The sequence below is a fragment of the Bidens hawaiensis genome, unplaced genomic scaffold (genome assembly GCF_021521415.1).
Source record: "Bidens hawaiensis isolate Kalapana, Puna unplaced genomic scaffold, B.hawaiensis_p1.1 tig00003241_1, whole genome shotgun sequence".
In the NCBI taxonomy this organism is placed as follows: Eukaryota; Viridiplantae; Streptophyta; class Magnoliopsida; order Asterales; family Asteraceae; genus Bidens; species Bidens hawaiensis.
In genome coordinates, this window is record NW_027491177.1 from 2,274,670 (window position 1) to 2,299,244 (window position 24,575).

The following is a 24,575-nucleotide window of genomic DNA, read 5'->3' on the forward strand; positions in this document are numbered from 1 at the left end:
AGGTGGTAGTTAAGATATGATTGATAAGTATGATGAAAGATATGATGTATGTATGAATATATGATGTATGCATAATGTATGTATGTTATGATGATGGTACATGAACGCTCTTCGGAGATTGCACGTATTGTCAAGGAAAGTATGTATGAACAGGTACGGTACAGTTACATGAAACAAAGGGACCAGACCCTTATAATATCTGTGATGTTAGGGACCAGACCCATATAATATCTGTGATGTTAGGGACCAGACCCTTATAATATCTGTGATGTTAGGGACCAGACCCTAATATTATCTGTGATAATAGGGACCAGACCCTTATAATATCTGTGATGTTAGGGACCAGACCCTTATAATATCTGTGAGGTTATAGGGCGAAAGGCTCTTTAAAACGTATGATTAGGTAAGTAAAGAAAGTATGAAGGTAAGAATGAAAGTATATGCACTAATGTGTGTATGAAAGAAAGTTAAGAGGTTAAGTATGAAATGTAAGAATGTATTGTATGATTAGGTGATTAACTAGAACTCACTCAGCGTAGCTGACTTTTAGTATGCACGCAGGTGAGTAGAATGAGGCAGGTAGCTTGAGGAAGACACATGACAGAGTTGGACGAAGCTGGCATCGGAAGATTTTGCTATGATGTTTTATTTTAAAAGACTATGTTTTGTTTTTAAATGACTATGAATGCTCGATAAGACAATGTTTTTAATGTTCCGCGAATTCCGCGAATGTTTTAATTAACTCTGATATTTAGAACTGCGTTTATGAGTAAATCCAACACGAAAGTAGGGCTACCGGTAACGGGGTCTTACAAGTTGGTATCAGAGCAAAGTTCGAGAGATTTAAGCATCCTATATGCTTAGACTCGAACAGAGAATGGGATTTAAGTAAAAAAAGAAAGAAGATGCCAGTTCAAGGATGCCATGTGTCGCTCAAGCAAGTTCAGTAAAGGTAAGATGTACGATTAATAATGTATGTTAAATGATAAAGAAATAAAATGTGAATGATAGGGACAGGATTACTTGATCATTTTGATTTACTAACTGTTTAAGTAGAACCAGCACAAATAGACTCATAAAAGGAAGTGTATAGGACACGGAAAGTAACGTGATCAGCTAATCACAGCTGGCCACTGTTATTACCTGTTAGCCTTACTATCCTTGTACTAAATAGTTCCTTGAGTGATGATGTTTGTGTTTTCCCTTTTAGAATACGATGGCTGGAGCTGGAGACATTGCTGGAGGTCGCACTGGACGACGCGGCAGGCCTCGTCGTGTCCATCAACCTTCGGTTGAGACAGCTTCCAACACCGGAGATGAGGGGAGTGCAGCTAGAAGAGACCCGATCAACAACGAAGGATTTCAACTGAATCCTGCAATTCAGGCAGCTATTGTCCAAGCTGTAGCCATTGCTGTGAAGAATATTACCCCTGAAGGGTCTGCTGGAAGCCGTGAAAGAACTGCCGAAGGGGCAGGTGGTGATGGTAGGAAAAATGATGAGAGGGAAAAGGGTGATTTGAGTGAGGTAAGGTCTGTGAAAGTTGATGATAGGAAGATGGGCCGAGGCGGTTGCAACTATAAGTCCTTCAAAGGTGGTGACCCGCCTAAGCTGACTGGTTTAGGAGACGCAATCGCTACTCTTAAATGGATAACCGCCATGGATAAAATTATCCGCATTAGCGAGTGCCGTCCCGACCAAGCGGTAGGTTATGCTACTCAATCATTCGAGGATGAGGCTATGTATTGGTGGGAGAGTATGGAGCAGAGGAAGACCCGTGAAGAGATCAATGAGATGAAGTGGGAGGATCTGAAGGAGTTAGTGATGAAGAAGTTCTGTGCTGACGCCGAGGTTGAGAGGGCGGAGATGAAGTTCCTGAACTTGAAAGCTGGGACAATGACACATCGTGAGTACACCACCGAGTTCAATCGAATGTCTAGGTTGGTACCCGATATGGTTAACACTGAGGCCAAGAGAATCAAGTGTTATGTGAGGGGATTGCCACAGAAAGTCCGCATGCTAGTCAAGACGAGTAAACCTGCTACCTTTGACTCTGCTGTCGAACTCGCAGAGGTGGTTTATGCTGACCTGGCTGCGGATGACGCAGTGGTGGAAGAAGAAAAGAAAGATAAGAAGTGGGTTGCTCCTGTTAAGCGACCCGGTACTCAGTTATGGAACTCCAAAGATAAGAAGCAGAAAGTGTGGGAGAAGAGATCGTGTAAGACCTGCGGAAAGATGCATGGTGGTGAGTGCAAGTGGGGTAGAAGTTCTGATGTTTGTCTCAAATGTGGAAAGGCTCATGGTGGAGAATGCAGAATGGGGTCGAATTCCTGTTATAAGTGCGGGAAGGTAGGGCATTATGCCAATGAGTGCGGTGCGAAGCCAGCATGTTACAAATGTGGCAAGACATGCCATATGGCAAGAGAGTGCACTGAAGGTGAGGCTGGAGGTAGTGGGAAGAAAGATTCTGATCAAGCAATGCCGAGGACTAGAGCCTATATGCTGACCCAGGAACAAGCTAGACAGATTCCTGATGTTGTGACCGGTACGTTCTTAGTAAACGGCATTTCCGCTTCTGTATTATTTGATTCTGGTGCGAATAGAAGTTTTGTAGCTACGACATTTAGTAAACTAGCTAAAATGAAAGGCTGCCGAGTGTCTGAAACTTTTGTAGTAGAAACCGCCAGTGACACTTCGGTTAAAATAACAAAAATGGTTAAGGATTGTAAGATAGAGTTAGAGGGACATGAGTTCCCTGTTACCTTGTATGTTATGACCTTAGGAGGGTTCGATGTAGTCTTGGGAATGGATTGGTTGTCTGAGTTTGAAGCTCAGATAGTATGTAAGAGTAGAATAATAAAGCTAAGATCTTTAGATGGTAATACGGTGACGGTTTACGGTGATAAAGAAAGTTCAGGGTTTAACATCATTTCGATGATAAAAGCCGAAGGGTTATTACGACGAGGATGTGGTGCCTACCTGGCGTATGTTGTCAACGCTACGGCCGAGACGAAAGAAATGAAAGATGTTCACATTGTGTGCGACTAACCAGAAGTATTCCCTGAGGATCTTCCGGGGATACCACCGGAGCGAGAGATAGAATTCCAGATAGATTTAATACCAGGAGCCCAGCCCGTCGCGAAAGCACCTTACCGTCTAGCTCCGTCCGAGATGAAAGAATTGATGTCCCAACTGCAAGAACTCCTCGACAAAGGTTTCATAAGACCAAGTGTTTCCCCGTGGGGCGCACCAGTGTTGTTCGTGAAGAAGAAGGATGGAAGTATGAGAATGTGCATAGACTATCGTGAGTTGAATAAGCTTACGGTAAAGAATAGATATCCTTTGCCAAGGATTGATGATCTGTTTGACCAACTGCAATGTTCAAGTTGGTTCTCACGAATAGACCTCAGATCAGGCTATCATCAGCTGAAGGTAAAGGAGGCAGACATCCCTAAGACAGCGTTCCGAACGCGGTATGGACACTACGAGTTCCTCGTAATGTCATTTGGTCTAACAAATGCTCCTGCAGCATTTATGGACATGATGAATAGGGTGTGTCGGCCGATGTTGGATAAGTCGGTTATCGTCTTCATTGATGATATATTGATTTATTCAAAGAGCGAGTCTGACCATGCTGAGCATCTGAGAGAGGTATTGGAGACTCTGAAGAAAGAGAAGTTGTATGCTAAGTTTTCGAAGTGCGCGTCCTGGTTAAGAGAAGTGCAATTTCTAGGTCACGTGATCAATCCTGAAGGGATTACCGTGGACCCAGCTAAGATTGAAGCGATAACGAATTGGAAGAATCCGCAGAATCCGACTGACATACGAAGCTTCCTAGGGTTAGCTGGCTACTATAGGAGATTCATCGAAGGTTTCTCCAAGATAGCCGCACCGCTGACCGGTATGAGTCGAAAGTCGATAGTATTCAGTTGGGGAAAGTTTCAAGAAGAAGCCTTTGAGGAATTAAAGAAGAGACTCACGCAAGCTCCAATCCTTGCTCTATCCGATGGTGACGAGGATTTCGTTGTTTGTGCTGATGCCTCGCATCAAGGGCTAGGTTGCGTGTTGATGCAACGAGGGAAGGTGATAGCTTACGCGTCTAGACAGTTGAAAGTCCACGAGAGTACTTATCCGACGCATGATTTAGAGTTAGCAGCTGTAGTGCATGCTCTTAAGATATGGAGGCATTATCTGTACGGTACTAAGTGTACTATTTATACAGATCATAAGAGTTTAAAGTATTTCTTCGAGCAGAAGGAATTGAACATGAGGCAGAGAAGATGGTTGGAGTTGATTAAGGATTATGACTGCGACATTAAGTATTATCCCGGTAAAGCTAATGTAGTCGCTGACGCGTTAAGTCGTAAGAATGAGGAAGTCCTTGCAACAGTAAAGTCATACAAGTTGATCATGAACCCAAGTCTTTTTGAAGAAATTATCAAGGTGCAGTCAGAGGTGTTAGTAGATGAAGGGTTAGTAAAGAAAGAAAGAATTTATGGCCAGCAAGATGAGTTGATGGAAAACACTCATGGAGTTAAGACTAGGTTCGACCGTATGTGGATCCCACGCCATGGTGATCTTAGAAATGGAATCTTAGATGAAGCTCATAAGTCAAGGTACTCAATCCATCCTGGAACTACAAAGATGTACCAAGACTTGAAAAGAGATTACTGGTGGCCTGGAATGAAGAATGAGGTAGTAGATTATGTCAGTAAGTGCTTAATTTGCTTACAAGTCAAAGCCGAACATCAGAAGCCTTATGGGGAGATGCAACCGCTAGAGATACCTGAGTGGAAATGGGAACACATCACCATGGATTTCATAACTAAGCTACCTCGTACAGCTAAGCATCATGATACTATCTGGGTGATTGTGGACCGTTTGACCAAGAGTGCTCACTTTCTGCCCATACGAGAGGCCATCTCGTCATAAACGTTAGCAAGCTTGTTCATTAAAGAAGTTGTAACCAAGCATGGAGTACCGTTATCGATCGTGTTCGATAGAGATACACGGTTTACTTCGAGGTTCTGGAAGAAGTTCCATGAAGCTATGGGAACAAGGTTGAACATCAGTACGGCGTATCATCCTCAAACCGATGGACAGTCTGAAAGGACGATCCAAACCCTTGAGGATATGTTGCGTGCTTGTGTTTTAGATTTTGGTGGAAGTTGGGATGATCATCTGCACCTAGCATAGTTCTCCTATAACAACAGTTACCATTCAAGTATTGGTATGCCACCGTTTGAGATGCTTTACGGTAGACGATGTAGAACCCCGGTGTGCTGGGGTGAGATTGGTCAGAAAGAAATGGGGAGCCTAGAAGTGGTTCAAGAAACGTCTTCAAAGTTCGATCAGATCAAAGCAAGAATGAAAGCCGCTCAAGACAGACAAAAGTCTTATGCAGATAAGCGGTGACGACCAATCGAGTTTAACGTTGGCGACAATGTGATGCTTAAGGTCTCGCCTTGGAAAGGAATTATCCGTTTTAGAAAGAGGGGGAAGTTGAGTCTGAGGTACATTGGACCGTTTAAAATTTTAGATCGTGTGGGAGAAGTAGATTATAAGCTGGATTTACCCGATGAGTTAGAAGGAATTCATTCAACCTTCCATGTTTCTCATCTGAGGAAGTGTCTAGCTGATGACACGTCTCACGTACCATTGATGGACATTGAGGTTGATGAACAATTGAACTACATTGAGCAACCGATAGTCGTCACAAGGTTATACCATTGGTAAAAGTGATATGGAAACATCGCAAGGGATCGGATGCTACTTGGGAAGCTGAGGATGAGATGCGCAAGTTCTACCCTAATTTGTTTATGTAATAGTTAGGTTTCGGGGACGAAACCTCTTTAAGGAGGGAAGACTTGTAACATCCTAAATTTTATAATATTGAATAAAGAAAGTTACGTTTAGTGATTTCGCGTTATTAATTAATTAATATCGAGGTAAAAACGGATCATGGACTTAGATTAATTAAGGTGGACTAAGTGGTAATGGCCTTAGGGTCCATGGGCTTCAAGGGGTATAAATACCCTCTTAAACCAACCTAAAACCCTAAACCCTCATTTATATCCATCCAAATCTCTACACACTCAAAAACACACACACACCTCCTTATTACTATTTACGGCCGAGAGAGAGAGAAAGAGGGTGAAACGACCAACGAACATCGAATAGCAATAGATCTCTCATATACGAGCTAGATACAAGATAACCAAGCAAAACGCGACCAACCGAACGAATAAAAGGTATGTTTTGATCCTAAAGATTACGTTTTTATAGATGTTTAGTCTTGAAACTTAGAACGAGTATAGATCGGATATAAACGAAACATAAAGTTGTAAACTTGATGATAAATACGAGTGTAATGAACCCGAAAATGGAAACGGCTCGATTAATAGATAACACTAGTATTGAACGTTTTGAACTTAAAGGTCCAAACTTTACGTGTTTTCGGGTCAAACCTTATCCAAAAAACGACCATAGGAATGATCGCGGGTTAGTCAAATACCATACCCAAGGATTTCTCGGTAAAACGATGATGATTTTGGGGATTAAAGATGAACAGCGGCGGCTGCTGAAAACTTCGCCTGCAGGCGAACTTCGCCTGCAAGCAAGTTCGCCTAATTGATAACTTCGCCTAAGGCTAAGTTCGCCTAATTGATAACTTCGCCTAAGGCTAAGTTCGCCTAATTGATAACTTCGCCTAATACAAGTTCGCCTAGCTGATAACTTCGCCTAATACAAGTTCGCTTACAGTAAGTTCGCTTAATGTTAAGTTCGCTTATTGTTAAGTTCGCTTAATGATAAGTTCGTTGGAGTTAGCAAATTAGAAAATAAATTAAAAACCTAATGAAAAATGTGTTAAGACAGTTAATGGAAATAAAATTTTTCCAAGCTGACCTGGCAGCTCGACCCCAGCCAGGGGCTCTGCCCCTTGGACCCTGCTAGGGGCTGCCGCCCCTAGACTCCGCTGCCAGGGGCGCTGCCCCCGGACCCCCGTTCGTTGTGGGTTATTTAAAGATAGAAATACAACATGAGTAGTAGTAGTTAATTGATACATGTAAATATTATACAGTTAGCCGTGCACAGCTCAAGAAGGGAATAACGATTAACGGAGAGCGTAACAGGATTCAGGTGAGTTTCTAGCCCCACTTCCTTGTTATGTTTTCGGGGCTGTGTGCATACTCGATGTGATAGTTAATACACTTATCTTAAGTGGTAAGTGTATGCCTTGTATGATTTATGTATGTTGATTGTTTGACGGTGCGTGAACGATCTTCGGATATTGCATGTACCGTCAGGTGGTAGTTAAGATATGATTGATAAGTATGATGAAAGATATGATGTATGTATGAATATATGATGTATGCATAATGTATGTATGTTATGATGTGGTACGTGAACGCTCTTCGGAGATTGCACGTATTGTCAAGGAAAGTATGTATGAACAGGTACGGTACAGTTACACGAAACAAAGGGACCAGACCCTTATAATATCTGTGATGTTAGGGACCAGACCCTTATAATATCTGTGATATTAGGGACCAGACCCTTATAATATCTGTGATGTTAGGGACCAGACCCTAATAATATCAGTGATGATAGGGACCAGACCCTTATAATATCTGTGATGTTAGGTACCAGACCCTTATAATATCTGTGAGGTTATAGGGCGAAAGGCTCTTTAAAACGTATGATTATGTATGTAAAGAAAGTATGAAGGTAAGAATGAAAGTATATGCACTTATGTGTGTATGAAAGAAAGTTAAGAGGTTAAGTATGAAATGTAAGAAGGTATTGTATGATTAGGTGATTAACTAGAACTCACTAAGCGTAGCTGACTTTTAGCATGCACGCAGGTGAGTAGAATGAGGCAGGTAGCTTGAGGAAGACACATGGCAGAGTTAGACAAAGCTGGCATCGGAAGATTTTGCTATGATGTTTTATTTTAAAAGACTATGTTTTGTTTTTAAATGACTATGAATGCTCGATAAGACAAGAATTATGGTTATGGAATGTAATGATTTGAATGTTTTTAATGTTCCGCGAATGTTTTAATTAACTCTGATATTTAGAACTGCGTTTATGAGTAAATCCAACACGAAAGTAGGGCTACCGGTAACAGGGTCTTACAAATCGGATTTCTTTCCATAAGATGATCATACGCACCTTTGCTACTAATTTTCAACTCTTCCATATGCCTATCAAACCATTGCTTACTAGTAGACTTTGCAGCAGCCCAAAACAAATTTTTAGATTGCAGCCCACGAAATTATTTTATAAAGTTAGCATAAATGTGTCTTGTGTACTGTCTATGCTCGGCATTTGGAAATACATCCTTTACGGCCTCTATAATTCCCTAATCAATAAAAAAACATAACATAGAAGTTATAAATAAAAAATAGATAAGCGTGTAATAAATACAAAATACCTTATGTTGATCGGATATTAGAGTTAGTCCATGTCCACCTTCCATTTCAATGTCATCTCGCAATAGATTAAGAAACCATGTCCAGTTTTCTTTATTCTCAACAGACACAATAGCCCATGCTAAAGGATAAATATGATTATTCGCATCTCTTCCAACAGCCGAGAGTAACTAACCATGATTTTTCAGAAAACATCCATCTAAACAAATAACTTTCCTACAGCCCATGATCCACCCATCTTTAACAGCTTTAAAACAAATATAGTAACTACTAAAATAAACTTCGCCATTTGGCATCGTTTCCACGGCCATCTTCACAGTACTCCCTGGGTTTATTTCCAATATCTCAGCTTGATAATCTGAAAGTCTAGCATAATGGTCTTTCAGCCCACCCTCATAGTCATTCAGTACCTTCTCCTTTGCTCTACCACATTGACCAGGACTCATTTTGCATTGGTACTTTTTTAGGATATCTTCTTGTATTTCCCTATAACTAGTTTCGGGATTTTGGATAATTTTCTTGAAAAATCGTTTTGCAATCCAAGTATACGTAACAAGCGAACCTAAATAAAACTTCCTTGAGCACGTATGCTTATCATTTAGTGTTTTTATTTGAAAAGAATCATCCTCTTTAATCCTAGATGCCCAAAGCCGAAATGGACACTTCCACACTTTCTTTTTACCCCCATTCCCATCGTCTTCATCTTATTTGGTCCCGCATCTTACTAACAACCTATTGTGGTCGTTCACCGTGAACACTAACTGGTGACCATTTGCAACACCATAATCAATTAACATGTCTTTCAGTTGCGCGGGACTCTCAAATTTCATTGATACTATGGGTTTCACCAATTTCCAATCCGAATTAGGAACATAACAAGTATACACAACATCTACATCCTCACAATCTTCATCCTCAACATCCTTTTCATAATCTTGTTCACTTCCACTCCAATCTTCTACAGAATTAAGATCAACTTCATCCCCATCATCGTTGTCAAAACAAAGTAAATTCAAGAAAGGATCATTAACATCATCATTATCACGTATAGTATCTTCTAAGTTCACCTGACAAAGTAATTTTAATAAGGGATCATTGATGCAATATGATATATAATATTCATAGATGTGTGACTGCAAAAATTTGTCAAAAATATAAACTATAATATTAATATTTACAGAATTTGAAGATGAATGAAGTTGATTTGGATACCAGATCTACTCTTTTTGTTAGCACAACTGAAGTCCCAATCCTAGTATAGTATATCTCTTTTACTTATGTTCTTTATTTTGATTTGTTCATGCTTATTAGTTGTATGAATTGATGCTTTATCATTATAATTAATTTTGTTATGTATATATTCAGGATGGAGCACAACTGCATGGGCTTAACGCAAAAACTCACAATCCATTTGACTTTCCTAGTGATAGTGATCTTGTATCTAGCAACATGGTAAATTCTGTGTGTACAACTTATATATTTACTCATTTGATTAAATTACAATTTTGACTTCCTTGGCCATTACCGATGTTCTGCTTCTTCTTTTTTTTTGAGAAAATTAACCCTAAGAAAATATGACATAAAGTCACATTAATATTCTAATTCAACCAGTAAATAATAAAAACATCAACCAATTTCATAAAACCTAACAACATATAGTTTAACAACTGATATAAAGTTCCAATATACTTGTTTTCTTCACAAAAATAACGCAAGTCTCATATAAGCATTTTATCAAGCAGCTCGCGTGCACATATTAAGTGAAGGTAACATAAACACACCTGTTGTTCGATTGGTACTGAAGCCATGTTGTGATCGTTGTTGGATATGTCGACTTCCTCCTCAACACTAGTTGCTAAATCTGCTTCTTGATTCGACATCAATATTGATAAAGATGTGTTCTTGATGTATGTGAAGATGGTCGATTGAAGAAGACTGGTACGTAGGGCTGGTAGGGTTTGGAGATGGATTGAAGAAGATGGTCGATTGAATACGTTCAGTTTTTTGTATATTATATTTATTTATTTTAAAAACTAAAAAAAACCTAGATTACCTGCTATTCAGGTATATAGGATTGGAACAAAAAAGAAATTATAATGACATGATTGGAACAAAAGATTTTTTGAGTGACTTGACTAGAACAGTTTAGAAACCTGGTTACTATTCTATGGAGTAATCCCTTAAAAAAATGCTCACCTGTAATTGTCAACAAAATTAACACGCACTCAAATATGATATCAAACATTTTTATTAAAAAAATAAAATAAAAATGATAAATCTTTCATGTTTCATATGTAAGATCGTAACATGAGAGTACGTGAATGTTGTTGTGAAACTTCTAAAAGTTTAAACTTCATAGGTTATAAAAATAAAATTTTATCAATATAAATTATCTCAATATAAAAACTTACACTTTGATAACATGTAGTTATTAGAGTTGTATACAGGTGTTACATATTAATTAGAACCAGCTTATCAATTATCATGATTTAAACGTGTTTTAATGTTGGCAAAATTAGGCAATAGTACATTAGTATGTTATGATTTGTTATTTTTTAAGGTTAAATGCATGTTGATGGATTTCCTTACTAATATTGGTTATTATTATCATTATTATTGATATTATTATTATTTCGGGACAAATTTGTCATGATCTAGACGAGTGTCAAATTCCTCTCTATATATAGCGATTACATTATACCTACGACTTGTTGTCTCTGTAAAACGAGTAAAAACCCCAAAATTATTAGAACTCTTAAATAAATATCATCTTTACATGGTGAACTATGACCACGATATATTTCGTCTCAATAAGTGTTGTCGCCCAATATTGTTGTAGTGATATCGACAAATCTAATCCTATCCTAAAATCAACTTCTAATTGCAATAGTTAATATAAATATATTTGTTGTTTAAAAATCATAAAGTATAGTATTCTTAACAAACAGATAATAATTTTAATTATACAAGCTTATTTAAAAAGTCCTAAAAAGGAAGCTAACATGAAAACAAAAATAAACCCTACCATACCACCCCCTACCCAAATAAACGCCCTTGCCTCCGTACCACAGCCAGGGACAAAAAAGGAAAACAGCTGTACCATTTTACATGTAAACGTAAAACCCACCCCCACGTTCCTTATATATATCCACCCCCATACCCACCCTTAACAGACAAACTCCACACCGCCATCATTAATTAATATTCATTCATTCACCTTATAATCATATCTATATTTATGGAAGTTGTGAGACTAATGGAGGAAGTAAATACTTACTCCCCACCACCACAACATCATGAGTCGTCTCATCCAATTATAGGCTTTCCACTTGGCACCGCGTTGCTTCTAATCGTCGTGTTTGCCGTAAGCGGCATCTTCTCGTGTTGTTACCATTGGGACAAGCTTCGTCACCTACGCGGTGTCGTTGATAACAATTCGGATGACTCGCCTTCCAAACCTAATCATGTTTATCTTGTAAGTATTAATAATTATCTCAGATCTACTAATGTAATTTTTAAAAGACTTATTAGTTTTGCTATTAAAAAAAAAATAGCGACGTAGCTTGTTGCCTGTCTATTTTTATTTTTTCTGTAATTATTGTTTTGTTATTCTTACAGAGTAATAATTTTGAATTGAACAGGAAAAAAGACGAGAAGTGGAGGAGAGTTTACCGGTGATAATGCCGGGAGATCGGTTTGCGAGGTTCATAGCAATGCCGTGTCCGTGTGAGCCACCGAGACAAGGAAAGATCACGGTCGAGGAGATCCAGACGACATCCAAACAACAGGATATGGATATAGTCATCTCGACGAATTGATCATATCTTAATTAATTTTTTGTCTGTACATATTTTGTCAGATTTACTTTGAGATTGAATTTGTGATTCTTCTACATACATTCATTCTATTTTTACTTATTAGGGGGGTTTCAAAGTTCAACAATGGAAGTTAAATTTTGACTTTTACTGTAGACTGTCAGATCTTTTTGTTTTGTTTCTAATTTTTTTAACTTTTCTTTTATTTTTTGTGAGTGTCGAAGTTGTAAGTTGTAACCGTAAGTTTCTTAATAAATATTGGATGAAATGATTAATCATTTATCAATTATCTCCAAATAATAAATACTGTGATTTTAGTTTTCATTCATTTGTATTGTAATTACGAAGTTGAAACAGTAAAAGTGTATATGAAAAATAAATGTAATTGGTCGATTTATATTTTGCAAGTAATTAAAATAATATATTTGTTAAATATTCTACTTTTAAAGGCCTAAAGTGAAACTTTTTCATTGTGTAAAATATAAAGTAAAGATAAATTGAGTGAAAAATATATTTTTATATTACATAAATAAATATTAAGATAAAGAAATGTATGAATATTTGTTTAAGTACAAACATTAAATTCATCAGTTTTATTTTTATTTTTATTTTTTAATTTTTTTAACAACTAACATTCTTACATTCAACTCTAAATCCACCTACACTCATTAGTTTTATTAATCCTTTATTATTAGATTAACAAAATTATCAATTTTGTTCATCAATTGTTTAAACTAATACGCAAACACGGATATATTATTCAGAGTAATGTAATGCATATTTGTTTTGAAATAAAATTACATAAAATAAAAATAAATAGTAATTATCTTTAAAAACCAGTTAAGACAACATAGTTTGTTCAGAGTGGGGCATCAATGCTCTTTAAATTTAAAGAGCACCTTAGCCTAAATACAAAAAAGTCTATCATTCTAAAAAAACTAAAAAAATATATCTCTAAAATCCAAACTGTACTTGGAGTGGACAAGATTAATATCATTAAACAAGCCCATGAATTAAGACAGGGCAACAACTTTTTTGGGGGAAATATCTTATGAGTAAGAAAGTAAGATATTATATGTACATAATGTACTTGTGACAAACAAATAAAGTGTCACCAATCCACTGATCTGAAACGTCAATTTTCAGGTTCATTCACATTTGAAACAAAAAATTGTTCTTTCATTTTCGATTGAACTCCCTACCACGATCTATATTATGGTTTTAAAATAAAAAAATTAATGTTCCACCAACTCCATCTGCATCTTAAATAAAAAAATGTATCTGAACTAGTTCATGTATTCATGACTATTTACCAGAAGTCTAGAAGTTATAGTAGAAGTTCAGGTTTTGAAACGCGTACATATCACATAGTTTATATTGAAGAGAATGGTCTTTTACTGTACGAAAATGATGTTGAGAAATGGGTCCAAACGCATTTATTGATTTTGACGTGGAATCATGAATTCCAATTAAACTTCTTGCCATTTGTTGTAGGAATTAGTTTGCAATCCGGTTTCCCATTTCTTCTTGGATATGACCCATCTAAGTGGATACCCTTGTTAATTAGCTTACTAACACTCGTGTCTTGTAAATTTATGATCTAAGCGAAGCCATAGTGGGCTTGGGCTTGGGCTTGAAGTTAAACAAGCCAACTTGACTCAGCTCGCTTATATTTTAACGAGTTGAAATGTTGAGATCGAGCTCAACTCCAAAAAACTCGCGTTATGTTGTTTAGCTTTTATTATTTTTAGGGTCTTTTAAACATGAAACAAAAATAATATTATTATATATATACAATGTGTAAATACAGATTTCCCCTATAACTTATCTGGATATATATATAGATAAATACACATAAACACATTTCTTCTAAATAATTTCATGTAACTTATATTATATGAAATTTCAGTTAGTACAATAAAAAGTTGTAGCAAAGTCATACTGAGAGTAGAAGATTATAAGTTTATAACACATCCTTCAAAGCACAGTTTGTGCATATTAGCCAAACGAGAGAAAGACTATTTGCATATTATAATGGCTTTTTTTAAAATATAAAAAACAAGTCATAGTAATATAGTATATTTAAATAAACTCATGCACAAGTTGACGAATGCATATCCATGTATCATGCCAATAATTCTTCTATGTTCACTTATCGCTAGAAGATTTTAAAAATTAAACTAACATGGTTGATCGAGTAGTATTAAAGAGCAGGTGTTAGCGGTTAAAAGAAAAGTTAAGAAATTTATTAATTCAAAATTAAGGGTAAAACATTAAACCAAAAAAAAATTACGATACTCATTAATAAAGCCTGCACATATGATGTCACGTAAAATGTCATGTGAATTGTGAACAATTTCTTATTTTATTATTTCCTCTTCTAAACACAATATGGGAGACGGGGACTTTAGTTATGTTATAACCCGTGACCCAGTTTTCATGCTAGAACAATGATCCGGTTTCTTCTCAAATACATCAATCGTAATCATCGTATGGCAACAAGACTTTGTAAAATTTTGAAAAACAAATTATTGTGTGATATAAGTCACGAACCCAAAACCTAATGCTTCAAACTAAAGATGCTTACCGACTTCACTTAAGTGGTAATTGTGTTAGATTTTTGACTTATAAATGATATATTATTAACAAGAATACTGGCCCGTGTTACACACAGATGAAAAATATTTCAAACGTCATATATATGTAGATATCATAAGAATTTTGTACTCTGTTCTCTGCAAAACCACAGGATGTAGGAAAAATATGTATAAATGGTGCAATGAGAAACTATATAAATATACAAATCATTGAATTGTTAAAATAATAGTCATATTAAAAAGAAAACACAAAATCATTTATAAATATTTAATTGTGGTTAAAATATGTTTTTAAATCATTTGAAAATAAATAGTTGGTTATGGTTATATAAGACCAATGTTTTAAAAACCGGTATTTTACTTGAACCGGGTTGGGCTAAAAAATGGTACAACCGGTTGAACCGGGTTATACCAGGAGTTTCAACCGGTTGAATAGTTTACCTTATAATTTTCTATAATGTAACTTCAATAAAAAATAACCCAAAACAAAATGATTCCTATAACAAAAAATAATTTAAAAGTTAATCCATATTAAAAAAAAACGAAAACACTCAATTTTTAAAAAATAGTCCTAAAGTTTACATATTTGAATGTTAGTTGTTGGGTTAAAAGTAATTTTGAAATAATATAGGTCGCAAATATCAAAAATTTCTCGTGCTTAAAACCGGTTTGCCGGTAAAACCAGTATTTTAGACAAAAAACGCTGGTACGATGTTTTAGTAAACCGGTCAAAAATACCGGACTCAAAATACCGACATACTGAGCAAAATCCTGTTTAACCGGTTCAATCGACCGGTTTGAACCGGTTTTTAAAACACTGTATAAAACATTAATTAGTAAGGTTATGATTCTAGAAAACATTAATTAGTGAACTATGTGGCAAATCTATAGATAAAAACCGGATGACTTTGAAACCTATGTAGACAAGCTAGCTGAAGAACATGTGGATATCTTGTATTACTTTAGTAGTATAGTAAGATTCACTTATAATTTATGCTGTCAAAATCATTAAAACATTTATGTTGATATCCTATGTTGTATTTAAAGAGGTTTTTATAAATTTATAAATTGTAAAATTTTGTTTGTCATTATTCATTTATATCTTATTAATTAATAAAGTATCTTATTATATATATTATTAAATTTAACTTTTTTGTTATTTTTTAACCACCAGTGTGATCCTTATCACACGGCTCTATCTTAATAATACAATATCTAAATATCAAGCCAACAAAAAAAGGGTTGGATGAAGGAAATTTAGGTCCGAGATTGCGATTTGAAAGATATGATTGAAAGGTGCGTTTTTTTCTTTCTTTGTTGTCTACTTTAATTCCTTGACCTAATTTTTCCATCACTTCAAGTAAAGTGCTTTTTTTTTGCCTCATTTCCCATTTTCCTTTGTTTATAACCACGAAGGTTTAGATTTTCAGTTTCTCACGCGTTTGCAAATTTTTTAAAAAGAAATAGTAATCTTTTAAACATACTATCATATAAATGGGATATAACCAATTCAGAATAAAATTTTGTGATAATCAATTGGTTACCACATATTTTTATATTAGATTAGTACATAAGTCGCCAAGTTGGTTTATCTCTTCTGTTTTCAGTCGCTTCAAGATTGTATGGGCGTTTAATTTGAGCTCACTTAAAGAAGAGAAGAGAAGTGGCTCATGTGGAGGAAGGATGAAGGATAGACGTTTTTGCACACGAACACCTACATACGGCTTATGTGAGTGAGGAGGACATTTTTGGAGGTGGTTTTGGATCTGAGAGGCGCAAGCCCAGACATGGCCGAGTGAGCATCGATGACATGAAGATACTTAGATACTCTAACAAAGTACCATGTACAAGCGTATTAAATTTCTTCAGGTTTCAACTCTCTACTTCAAATTAGTTTTCTACCTACTTAATGCACCTCTATGTATATAAATTAAAATATACATTTTGAGCCATTTTTATTGAAGTTACCCAATAATTGATAGCCAAAGTTGAACATCAGAATCCATTAATTCGGTGACAATGAGTTACCTTTAGTAATGGGGTCACAAATGAGTAGTGATAAGAAGTGTCCACCAAAAGATCAACACCTTCGTCATCAAGAAAAGGCTTACACATTGTGTATCCCCACTAAACGGCAACATGTTGCTACTGGTATCCCTCCTTTCAAAATACATTCTTGATTAAATTTTGAATATATCATTAGTTATAAATTATTTCTTGATTATTCTTTTTTTTCTTTTGAAAGGGTATTTTCTGGTTTTTAATTATTAATTTAGTAATGCTACTAAATTTATAACAAGGGGGGCAAGAATATCAACAAGTAGATTTTTATGATTAATTTTTTAGTTAGGAAAAAGAAAAAGGCAAAATAAAATGTTGGTGGTCGAAACGTACGGATGATAAGCAAAGTTAAAAAGGAGAAGTAGCTGGAGTGAGGTTGTCCTGTACTTGTAGGGTGCACCGGCACCAATACCACATGGGATCATGGCCTACCAAGTACCAACTATAATGGTCAACGTTTTGGTCTACTAATGTGCATAAATTTTTGGTGGTTCAATATTCAAAGTAAAAGATATCAATTTGAGTTTGTATACTGGTTACAATTCTTTGTAGGGGTTGTTAGATATTTTCTTTTTTTTTGAGTGATTCACTTCAAAACGTTGTATAAGATAAAAGGTTAAAGTTCAAACTAACAATTGCACATGATACAAGTGTAGCATTATAAACAATGATGAAATTTATAACTTTTCACTTAGTCATGTTAGAAAGTATCATCATCATTATTAATGAGGTCAAACCGTAAGAAAGTACCGGCGGTAGATAATTTTGATCGACGATTTTATTCATCAAAGAATCAATAGATCTCATACCCTAGTAAGTCCACTATTTTAAATAAAGACCAATAATAAGACTCTTGAACAGTTAAATTACGATCAACTCTCAATGTGCACATGTATTTAACTTAAAACGAATTGAATATTTGACTTCTGGAAATTTACTTGTGATATTCTCTATATATTTTGCTATTGTATCTAACCATCTATATAATTGTCTACCATAAAATTATACGTGTCGCTCTTAGGTTGTTCCCCCCATTCTCTTGAGTCACCAGATTGTTTGACTTCAAAATGGAGTCTTCTCATGCATTTGACCCGAATTCGTGGATATGGGTATTACCAAACCCGGATAGTCTTTAAATGGGTTATAACATCTCATTTATTTATGAAACTTTTTCATAATCAAACAATAATTTTCGCGGGTCATGGGTTTCACCAAACCTGGATGACCCTTAAACGGGTTATAACATCTCATTTATTTATGAAATGACCCCTTAATCATCAATGAATAATTTTCACGGGTTATGGGTCTCACCAAACCCTAATAACCCTCAAATGGGTTATAAATTCTCATTTATTGGTAAACACTTTCATCTTCTCCTTTACATGTTCTCAGTTGTTATCATCTCTATCGTCGGTTAACTTCCGATACTACCCACCATTGTCAACTACATCAACATACCCTTTTTCATTAGACAATTATTTGTGTTCGTGTTTGTTCGTTAAAAATCTAAAAAGGTTACACATCTCAATTGAAAAAACTCAAACACTAAAAAATATAATAACAAACTAATATATAGGTATTAAATTAAAAACAAAACTACGTTAAAAATAAATATAAATCTTTTTTAAAATAGCAAAACAGTTAAAAACAAAAAATTTAAATAAACTCCCGTAACACGGGAGGATCAAACTAGTTATATATATATACATATATATATATATATATATATTCACACACTCACATGCTACTCATTGTTTTTAATAAATTTTAAGTTTTGTTTTACATGTAAATAATTGTTTACAATGACAAAATATTAACTCTTTTAGTAAACAAAAAAAACGTGGGAGATAATCAATCACATTATATCTTATATTATTGATAATGACCTGATAAGACTTAAAAAAATATATCCAAAGAAACTTATGTTTATCCTTCTAAGACAATCAAAAGTGTGTGTAGAAAAAAACTTATATTTCTTTATAACTTATGCAAAAATATATATAAAGGGTAAAGGTTGATCACCCACTGAATCCAAAATATAATATGATGTCGTAAGATCAAATTAGGCTTGGCCTAGTGGAGTCCAGCCTCATCATTCCATGCCAGCTGTAATATTTGTCAATTTTGGTTTAAGTTGTATTTGTATTCGTATTAAAAACCCGACCCATTTTAATCTTTCGGATTCATTGTTATTAATAAAATATTGGATTTTATATTCGGTTATGTTTCACAAATGTCGGGTCAAGAAAACATCATTTTCGGTATGTTAGAAGTTAGAACACCTCTTTATGATGAAAAATGACTTAAAACAAACTTTAGGGACTATTATTGTCAACTATCAAAAGCTTGTTTGACCATTTTAACCAATCACATGCAATTTCCCCATATGAATGAAGCATACAATTACCATTATAAAAGCAAGGTTCCATACACCACTTTGGTTGTTCATCTTCTCCAAACTCTCTCTCAAATCCAAGTATTCTTTCTTCAAGGTTCATAATAATCAAGCAACAACCTTTCTTAAATGTTGTTTTGTTACTTACTAATTGAATCTTGTGGTACAACATATATATAATATGCACCCCTTGTTTCCTTCGGCTTTCATCTTCTCCGGCCATGGTCGGTTGAGGTGATATGCTCAAGGCTTCATGGAGGACTCATTATAGTCCTTGATTACACTATTTTCCTTTAATGCTTACTTGTCTTGTTTATATTGTAACTATTTAAGTTTCTAATTCATATTTAAAGAGTTCCATGGTTTTGGGTATGAAGTCACTAGCCTCGGTTTTATCCCGAGTTGAGAACCGAACCAAAACCGAACTCCTGGTGCGGATAAGATGTACTTTGATATTCGATCTATTTATCGGTGGCCGGGTAGAAAAAGGACGTGGCACCTTATGTCTCAAAATGTTTTACTTGCTCAAAGGTTAAAGCCGAACATCAAAAACCTTTTGGGTTACTCGAGCAACCTCCTATCCCCGTTTGGATATGGGAAGACATTGCTATGGACTTTATCACCAAATTACCCCCCACTCAAAAGCACAATGATAGCGTTCGGGTCATCATTGATCGATTAACCAACTCGGCTCACATAATCCCGATCCGTGATAAGTACTCTGTCGAACAACTCGCTTAAATCTACGTTCATGAAATTGTATGCCGCCATGGTATTCCTTCGACCATTATTTCTGATCGTGATGCTCGTTTCACCTCCCGTTTTTGGAAATCGCTTCAAGAAGCTTTGGGCACTCGCCCCGATCTTAGTACCGCTTATCACCCTCAAACCGATGGCCAATCCGAGCGTACAATCCAAACCCTCGAGGACATGCTTCGATCTTGTGTTCTTGACTTTGGTGGAAATTGGGATTCTCATCTCCCGCTTATTGAATTCTCATACAACAATAGCTATCATTCTAGCTCTGATATGGCACCTTTCCAAGCTCTTTATGGTCGTAAGTGTCGTTCTCCGATTTGTTGGAACGAGATTGGTGAAACCCAAATCACCGGTCCTGAGATGGTCCAAGACACTACCGATCGTATCGATCAAATCCGCAAAATCTCCTCGCTGCTAGAAGTCGCCAAAAGAGTTACGCCGACAAACGGCAAAAACCCCTCGAGTTTATTGTTGGAGACTTTGTCCTTCTCAAAGTATCCCCTTGGAAGGGGGTAGTCCGTTTTGGAAAGAAAGGAAAACTAGGTCCCCTTTTTGTAGGCCCATTCAAGATCCTCGAAAGGATTGGAAAAGTGGCTTATAAGCTCGACTTACCGAAATAACTTACCGGTGTTCATCCAACCTTTCATGTCTCAAACCTCAAAACGTGCTTAGCCGAAGGTAATCTTCACATACCTCTCGATGAAGTACGTATCGATGAAACCTTGCAAATGATCGAAAAACCCATTGAAATCGTGGACCGCAATGAGAAACGAACCAAACGTAGCCGCATCCGTTTAGTTAACGTCCGTTGGGAATCACGGCGTGGCGCTGAATTTACTTGGGAACGAGAAGACGAGATGAAGGAAAATTACCTGCATTTGTTTATTACAGATTCATCTTAATTTCGGGACGAAATTTCCTAACGTATGGAAGACTGTAACATTTGTCATTTTTCGGTTTAACTTGCATTTGTATTTGTATCAAAACCCGACCCGTTTTGATCTTTCGGATTCGTCGTTATTAATAAAATATTGGATTTTATATTCGGTTATGTTTCACAAATGTCGGGTCAAGAAAACATCATTTCCGGTATGTTATAACACCTCTTTATGATGAAAAATAACTTAAATTAAAACAAACTTTAGGGACTATTATTGTCAACTATCAAAAGCTTGTTTGAGCATTTTAACCAATCACATGCAACTTCCCCATATGAATGAAGCATACTCTTACCATTATAAAAGCAATGTTCCATACACCACTTTGGTTGTTCATTTTCTCCAAACTCTCTCTCTCAAATCCAAGTATTCTTTCTTCCAGGTTCATAATAATCAAGCAACAACCTTTCTTAAATTTTGTTTTGTTACTTACTAATTGAATCTTATGTTACAACATATATATGATATGAACCCCTTGTTTCCTTCGACTTTCATCTTCTCCGGCCATGGTCGGTTGAGGTGGTATGCTACAAGGCAAGGCTTCATATAGGACTCATTATAGTCCTTGATTATACTATTTTCCTTTAATGCTTACTTGTCTTGTTTATATTGTAAGTAGTTTATTTTCTAATTCATGTTTAAAGAGTTCCATGGTATTGGGTATGAAGTCACTAGCCTCGGTTTTATCCCGAGTTGAGAACCTAACCAAAACCGAACTCTTATTTACTAGTTTTGTTTTAAATAGTTGAATAAACATGTATATGTAAGATTTGAATATTATAACTTCTAAAATCATTTTTATAGTTCTATGGTATTTGGGTATGTGGCAACCATCCTCGGTATCATTCCGATTCAATGACCGAACCAAAACCGAACTAAAACCGAGTTCACTTGCTTAAGACACACAAGTGTGTTTTTGACCACCGAAACTCAACTTTTCTACAAGAATGTATTTGAAACTAATTTTAAGTTATTTTATCAACATACTTGGTGTGTCGGAATCCAACTTGATCTTGTAACAAGTTTGATCCGGTGAAACCAAATACTCGCTTAACGGTCATTAAGGTTCTTCACAATAGAACTATACACTTGGTTTAAGACTTTTGATTTTTATTAAGTTATCTCATAACATTTGTCACTTGGAAAGTTGAATTTGAGTTTAGTTAATTATCTAGACTCAAATTGACAAATCTGAACACTCGATTAAAACCTCCTTTTGGTATTTATATAATCAAGGGTCATGCAATAGTGCATAATAACTCACATAATTACCTGACATAGGTTGAGTAATATTTATGAATAGAACACCAAGACCCGGTTTCGAGTAAACTTATTTCTTTAGAACATGTCTTTAATTTCTCAAATATTTACATTTTAAACCATAAACTTCATTTATTTACTTTATGTAACATCGTGAAAATTTCGAGTTCAAAATGTCAACTTTCCAAAGTATAGGGACTGAAATGGCCAAATTCCAAAGTTGAGGGTTAAAAATGAAAATTATGAATTTTTGACCCATCGCGCCACGCGATGCATCATAAAAGAAACCCATCGCGTATCGCGATCGGATGTCTGACAGCGAGACGTGTGGCACGACACGTGTCCACACGTGGCATACCGGTCGCCACGTGTCCCGACACGTGGCACGATGTCCGCCACGTGTCAACACGTGGCACACCGTCTGCCACGTGGCAGACCTACTGTCTGCGTCACCAGGGCTACGTCCCGGTACGCGACGAGTGCCCTGAAGGCGGTCGCGTACCGCACTGGGACCCCAAAAGCCGTCTATAAATAGCAAGGTCAGGGATTTCATTTGATGCATCCAAAATTCAGTACTCCTTTCTCTCTCTAACTTCTCACTAGATCTCGACAATCATATTAACGATTCACCTAGTTTTGCGTGCCCCGATTCCTCGTTTGTGTACCAACGTTTCCTCGAAGTGCGTGCCACCCTCCACCCACATACCAAGAATGGCATTTGTTCTCGAAGTACGTGCTAACGTGTGTTGAAGTTTGGCATTCATTGATTTGCGTGTCGAGAAAAGAGTTGATCAAGAAGTAAAGCGGCATCGGAGCGATGCTCGATTTCGTAGGGTTTCCAATACGCCAATAAGGTTAGGCGTAATGTCAATTGAATATAATATAATATTATATTAAAGGCTTAAGCCTTAAATCGAGGTTTTACTCGTTACCTCGATAAAAGAGAAATAAACATAACAAAGAAATGAATGAAATGTAAGATATTGGATATGATTACGTATATGTGTGTAAGTATATATGTATGCTCTTTGTTATGAAAATATTATTTAATGAATAATGAGTATTCTTAAATAATAAAAGAAAGAGAATACGTTTCTTGGAGAAGAAGAAACGTCGGGTTTTTAATATAAACTAAAGGTTTATAATTTACTTTTAAACTAAAAGTTTTCAAGTAAAAGAAAATGAACTAAAGGTTCATCGAGGTTGAGATATAAAATAAGACTAAAGGTCTTAAGCCGGATCGTGTATCCGACTAACAAATATTTATACTCGTACTATAGGTGCGAGATAAAGAAGGGAAAGACCCTTGGACGGTGAGTGAAGCCGATCCTAAAGAGAAAAGGTGAATACGCCCCCAAACTTTTAAACTTGTTTTAAAATGAGTCAACTTGTTATATGAAATTTGTTTACAAAGAACTATGTGTTCCTAAAACCGTTATAAATAAGGGTATGAACCTAGCCCTCAGGCTGTGAAATACGTGTATTTGGATCCTTACATAGATGGTACTACGCGATGAATGGGCACATCGCACCACCCTTGGTCGTAGGACGCTCTCCTGCAGGGAGTACGACCGTTGTGTATATTTACGGGTACTTAACTAAGTCGAACGCTGCGGTGTTTGCTGAGGTGATCTAGAGTAGAGGCTCGTGTTTATAATGTGTTATTTGACTTTGTTATTCATAAGCCGTGTTGGGCTGAGGCAGGCGTAGTCTCGAGGGGTAATAAAGTAAAAGAAAATATTTTTGCGTCAACGTGTTCACCAGCATTCGTTGTTGACGTATTTTCTTACATTTTGCAGGTGAACAAGATTAGCGCTTGGAAGCATCGAAGTGCTATATTAAATCCGATGGCTCGGATTTTGTTTTGTAATAAAATTTAATATATAAATGATGGTGGTTTTGTAATGTAAAAACAAGTAATCTTTTGTACTAAGTTTGGGAATCTTTTAAAAATCCCAAATTTTGTTTATGTAAATATTTACAACTTAAATCCACAAGTTTTCTAAGACTTCCGCTAAATTAACGTAACTCTGACTTATTTACACTTGTGGTACCAACTACTGGGTCGCACTCCTAGGCCTAAGATAGGGGTGTGACATGTTGGTATCAGAGCCATCGATCTTAGCGAATTGGGTATCATAAAACAAGAAAGCTTCGATCCAAGTATAGAAAATAATTGTTTATATGTTTTAGGGATAAGATAGGCTGGTAACCTTTTCTTTCCCTCCACATTCTAAACCACCCATAATGTAGATGTCATTCAAAAGTTGGATGGAAAACTATGTACGCAAAGCCAAGGAAGCAGGAATCGCTGAAC

General features: G+C 36.0%; 1 protein-coding gene across 1 annotated transcript; it reads left to right on the top strand.

Moving 5' to 3' along the window:
• The first annotated feature begins 11,640 nt into the window (after positions 1 to 11,640).
• LOC143622717 (uncharacterized protein At5g65660-like) lies at positions 11,641 to 12,411 on the top strand. Its single transcript, XM_077093782.1, has 2 exons — positions 11,641 to 11,908; positions 12,075 to 12,411. The coding sequence occupies exons 1-2, from the start codon at positions 11,672 to 11,674 to the stop codon at positions 12,249 to 12,251; spliced, it is 414 nt and encodes a 137-aa protein (XP_076949897.1). The 5' UTR covers positions 11,641 to 11,671; the 3' UTR covers positions 12,252 to 12,411.
• The last annotated feature ends 12,164 nt before the right edge of the window (positions 12,412 to 24,575 follow it).